Below are 5,483 nucleotides of genomic sequence, written 5' to 3'. Positions count from 1 at the left end.
AGAGAGAGAGAGAGAGAGAGACAGACAGAGAGAGGGAGACAGAGAGGGAGAGACGGAGAGGCAGACAGAGAGAGACAGTCAGTGAAAGGCAGACAGGTATAGAGACACACACACACACACACACGCAGAGGGTGACTGACCTGTTTGTGAAGTGGGTTAAGTTGTCGAAGCCTGGTCCCAGCCTGTACGTACAGCCCAGAGCACCTTGCCATGTTGTGGGGGCTTCGGGACCACCCAGAGAGCTGTGGGGAAACACAGGGGGTCTCAACACCAGAGGCAGGGCCCCAGTCACACAGTCACACAGCCCCGAAACAGGCCCTTCGGCCCACCGAGTCCACGCTGACCCACCATCTCCCCTTCTCTACACCCGTTCATAAATCCATAAGTGATAGGAGCAGAATGAGGCCATTCGGCCCATCAAATCTACTCCGCCATTCAATCATAGAAACATAAAAACATAGAGGCAATAGGTGCAGGAGGAGGCCATTCGGCCCTACGAGCCAGCACCGCCATTCAATGTGATCGTGGCTGATCATTCTCAATCAGTACCCCGTTCCTGCTTTCTCCCCACATCCCTTGATTCCGTTAGCCCCAAGAGCTAAATCCAACTCTCTCTTGAAAACATCCAGAGAATCGGCCTCCACTGCCTTCTGTGGCAGAGAATTCCACAGATTTACAACTCTCTGAGTGAAAATGTTTTTCCTCATCTCAGTCCTAAATGGCCGACCCCTTTATTCTAAAACTGTGTGGCCCCTGGTTCTGGACTCCCCCCAACATTCTTCCTGCCTCTAACGTGTCCAACCCCTTAATAATCTTATATGTTTCGATAAGATCTCCTCTCATCCTTCTAAATTCCAGTGTATACAAGCCTAGTCGCTCCAGTCTTTCAACATATGACAGTCCCGCCATTCCGGGAATTAACCTGGTGAACCTACGCTGCACGCCCTCAATAGCAAGAATATCCTTCCTCAAATTTGGAGACCAAAACTGCACACAGTTCTCCAGGTACGGTCTCACTAGGGCCCTGTACAACTGCACACAGTACTCCAGGTGCGGTCTCACTATCATGGCTGATCTATCTCTCCCTCCTAACCCCATTCTCCTGCCTTCTCCCCATAACCACTGACACCCGCACTAATCAAGAATCTATCTATCTCTGCCTTAAAATATATCCACTGACTTGTGGCCTCCACAACCGTCTGTGACAATGAATCCCACAGATTCACCACCCTCTGACTAAAGAAATTCTGTGTTCTGTGTTATACCACTTTCCCATCCACTCTCGACACACGAGCGGTCAATTTACAGAGAGCCAATTGACTTGCAAAACCCGCACGTCTTTGGAGTGTGGGAGGAAAGCAGAGCAATCACCATCCACTTTGGTGGTAAGAACAGGAAGGCAGATTATTATCTGAATGGTGTCCAGTTAGGAAAAGGGGACCTACAACGAGATCTGGGTGTCCTAGTGCATCAGTCACTGTAAGTAAGCATGCAGGTACAGCAGGCAGTGAAGAAAGCCAATGGAATGTTGGCCTTCATAACAAGAGGAGTTGAGTATAGGAGCAAAGAGGTCCTTCTGCAGTTGTACAGGGCCCTAGTGAGACCACACCTGGAGTACTGTGTGCAGTTGTACAGGGCCCTAGTGAGACCGCACCTGGAGTACTGTGTGCAGTTGTACAGGGCCCTAGTGAGACCACACCTGGAGTACTGTGTGCAGTTTTGGTCTCCAAATTTAAGGAAGGACATTCTTGCTATTGAGGGCGTGCAGCGTAGGTTTACTAGGTTAATCCCCGGAATGGCGGGTCTATCATATGTTGAAAGACTGGAGCGACTAGGCTTGTATACACTGGAATTTAGAAGGGTGAGAGGGGATCTTATTGAAACGTATAAGATTATTAAGGGGTTGGACACGTTAGAGGCAGGAAACATGTTCCCAATGTTGGGGGAGTCCAGAACCAGGGGCCACACAGTTTAAGAATAAGGGGTCGGCCATTTAGAACGGAGATGAGGAAAAACTTTTTCAGTCAGAGAGTTGTGAATCTGTGGAATTCTCTGCCTCAGAAGGCAGTGGAGGCCAATTCTCTGAATGCATTCATGAGAGAGCTGGATAGAGCTCTTAAGGATAGCGGAGTCAGGGGGTATGGGGAGAAGGCAGGAACGGGGTACTGATTGAGAATGATCAGCCATGATCACATTGAATGGTGGTGCGTACAGGCTCGAAGGGCCGAATGGCCTCCTCCTGCACCTATTGTCTATTGTCTACACACACACACACACGTACACATATGTACACAAAAAACAAACATTAATAGTGCAATAATAACAATAATAGTCTATGTAGTTCAGAGCTTATTTGAAGTTTAAAATCCAATCCAGCATCCCTGACTCAGTGGACCCACATCAATTTGCATACAGGGCAGATAGATCCACAGAGGATGCCATCTCTCTGGCTCTTCACACTGTCCTGACTCACCTAGAGAGACAGGGCACGTACGTGAGGATGCTACTCATTGACTACAGCTCTGCCTTCAACACGGTCATCCCCACCAAGCTCATCACCAAACTCCACCAGCTAGGCCTCAGCTCGTCATTATGCGACTGGACCCTGGACTTCCTGCTGGAGCGACCGTAGGCAGTGAGAATGGGCCCGCACCTGTCCTCCACTATCACCCTGAGTACCGGCACACCACAGGGCTGTGTTCTGAGCCCCATGCTCTACTCCCTCTTCACACACGAACCGTGTTCCTGGCATTCGACACCAACACCATTGTCAAGTTTGCAGACGACACGACGGTGATCGGGCTGATCACCAACTACAGAGCGGAGGTGCAGAACCTGGCGGACTGGTGCTCGGATAACAACCTGTCCCTAAATACCACCGAGACCAAGGAGCTAATCATCAACTTCCGTAGGTCCCACAACGGGGAATACGCCCCGATCTCTATCAACGGGGACAGTGTGGAGAGAGTGTCCAGCTTCAAGTTTCTGGGCACTCACATTTCGGAGGACCTAACATGATCCAATAACACTGCTGCGCTGGTCAAGAAGGCACAGCAACGACTGTCCATAATGATTGGCAAAATGACTGACCAGATTAGTTGGCGGGCGTCCTCAAACCCAATGGGCTGGGCCGGGATGGGCGATAGTCCTTTTATGTCCGACTCATTCTGCCTGAAGGCGTAATCTGTGGACGGAGTGTATCTTTATTAGTTTATAGAGATACAGTGCTGAAACCGGCCCTTCGTCCCAACGAGCCCACGCTGACCAGCGATCACATGTACACGACCACTATCCGACACAGTAGTGACAATCTATAGGGGCCAATTAACCCACAAACCCGCACGTCGTTGGGTATTAATAGTGAGGTTGCAAGATGGATTCAACAATGGCTGAATGGGAGATACCAGAGGGTAATGGTTGACAATTGTATGTCAGGTTGGAGGCCAGTGTCTAGTGGAGTGCCCCAAGGATCTGTGTTGGGTCCACTGTTGTTTGTCATTTACATTAATGATCTGGATGATGGTGTGGCAAATTGGATTAGTAAATATGCAGATGATACTAAGATAGGTGGAGTAGTTGATAGTGAGGTAGATTTTCAAAGTCTACAGAGAGACTTGGGCCTTTTGGAAGGGTGGGCTGAAAGATGGCAGATGGAGTTTAATGCTGATAAGTGTGAGGTGCTGCATTTTGGTAGGACAAATCAAAATAGGACGTACAGGGTAAATGGTAGGGAATTGAGGAATGCAGTGGAACAGAGGGATCTGGGAATAACTGTGCATTGTTCCCTGAAGGTGGAATCTCATGTGGATAGGGTGGTGAAGAAGGCGTTTGGTATGCTTGCCTTTATAAATCAGAGCATCGAGTATAGAAGTTGGGATGTAATGTTGAAATTGTACAGGGCATTGGTGAGGCCAAATCTGGAGTATGGTGTGCAGTTCTGGTCGCCAAATTATAGGAAGGATGTCGACAAAATGGAGAGGGTACAGAGGAGATTTACTAGAATGTTGCCTGGGTTTCAGCACTTAGGCTACAGAGAGAGGTTGAACAGGTTGGGTCTTTATTCTTTGGAGCGTAGAAGGTTGAGGGGGGACTTGATAGAGGTTTTTAAAATGTTGAGAGGGACGGACAGAGTTGACGTGGGTAGGCTTTTCCCTTTGAGAGTGGGGAAGATTCCAACAAGGGGACATAGCTTCAGAATTGAGGGACAAAGGTTTAGGGGTAACATGAGGGGGAACTTCTTTACTCAGAGGGTGGTGGCTGTATGGAGTGGGCTTCCGGTGGAAGTGGTGGAGGCTGGCTCGATTTTATTATTTAAGAGTAAATTGGATAGGTATATGGATAGGAGGGGATTGGAGGGTTATGGTCTGAGTGCAGGTAGATGAGACTAGGTCAGGGAGAATGGTCGGCGTGGACTGGTAGGGCCGGACAGGCCTGTTTCCATGCTGTAGTTGTTATATATATATGTTATATGTCTTTGGGATGTTGGGGGAAACCGGAGCGCCCGGAGGTACAGAATCCAGGCCCAGAATCTAGGCCCAGAATCCTAGGGCTAGATTCCAGGCCCAGGGCTTTGGCCCAGAATCCAGGCCCAGAATTTAGGCCAAGAATTCAGTCCCAGAATCTAGGCCCAGGGTCTAGGGCTAGAATCCCGGCCCAGAATTCAGGCCTAGAATCAATGGCCCAGAATCCAGGCGCTGAATCCAGGCATTGAATCCAGGTCAAGGCTCGAGGCCCAGAATCCAGGCCCAGAATCCAGACCTAGAATCCAGGCCTAGTATTCATGCCTAGAATCTACGCTTAGAATCAAGGCCCAGAATCCAGGCCCAGAGTCCTAGGGCCAGAATCCAGGCCCAGAATTCAAGCCTAGGACCCGGGAGCAGAATCCAGGCCTAGAATCTAAGCCTAGAATCCAGGCCCAGAATTCCTAGGGCTAGAATCTAGGCCCAGGCATAGGCTTTGGGTCAGGCCCCAGGCCTTAGAATCCAGGCCTAGAGCCCAGGTCCAGGCCCCTGGCATAGAGTCTAGGCCCAGAATCAAGGCCCAGAATCTAGGCCTAGTATTCATACCCAGAATCAAGGCCCAGTGTCCTAGGGCTAGAATCTAGGCGCAGGCTTTGGCCCAGGCCCTGAATCCAGGCCCAGAATTCATGCCAAGAATCCAGGCCCAGAATTCAGGCCCAGAATCTAGGTCTAGAATTCATGCCCAGAATCCAGACTCAGGCCCAGGCTTTGGGCCAGTCCTCAGGCCCGGAATCAAGGCCTAGAATTTAGGTCCAGGCCCCAGTTCGTGGTCCCAGGCCCCAGGGGAGGGAGGGGAAGAGGGAGACACCTGAGCCCGGCGGGAGGGGGGGGGGGGGAGAGTACCTTTGGCGGGGTAGTAGGGAGTGAGCTGGTCTCCGAAGTTCTCCTTGTAGGAGCCTCTCTCGACTCCGGAGGGTGGCAGGTACCAGGAGTGGGGGTAGGTCTCGTTCTTGTCGCTCACCC

At 50.6% G+C, this 5,483-nt stretch overlaps 1 protein-coding gene across 1 annotated transcript in view; it reads right to left on the bottom strand.

Moving 5' to 3' along the window:
• Nucleotides 1-140: 140 nt before the first annotated feature.
• LOC144609647 (aminopeptidase NAALADL1-like) overlaps nucleotides 141-5,483 on the bottom strand; it is a gene marked incomplete at its 3' end in the record, with an annotated part of 18,844 nt that continues 13,501 nt past the window's right edge. The window contains exons 5-7 of the mRNA XM_078428147.1: nucleotides 5,364-5,483; nucleotides 3,091-3,184; nucleotides 141-242 (exon numbers count right to left, since the gene is read on the bottom strand). The exon at nucleotides 5,364-5,483 is cut by the window's right edge and continues 73 nt beyond it. Of these exons, the coding sequence (XP_078284273.1) occupies nucleotides 141-242; nucleotides 3,091-3,184; nucleotides 5,364-5,483 (316 nt within the window). The remainder of the gene's footprint in view (nucleotides 243-3,090; nucleotides 3,185-5,363) is intronic.

The sequence above is a fragment of the Rhinoraja longicauda genome, chromosome 34 (assembly GCF_053455715.1).
Source record: "Rhinoraja longicauda isolate Sanriku21f chromosome 34, sRhiLon1.1, whole genome shotgun sequence".
In the NCBI taxonomy this organism is placed as follows: Eukaryota; Metazoa; Chordata; class Chondrichthyes; order Rajiformes; family Arhynchobatidae; genus Rhinoraja; species Rhinoraja longicauda.
This window is presented reverse-complemented; position numbering and strand designations above follow the sequence as displayed.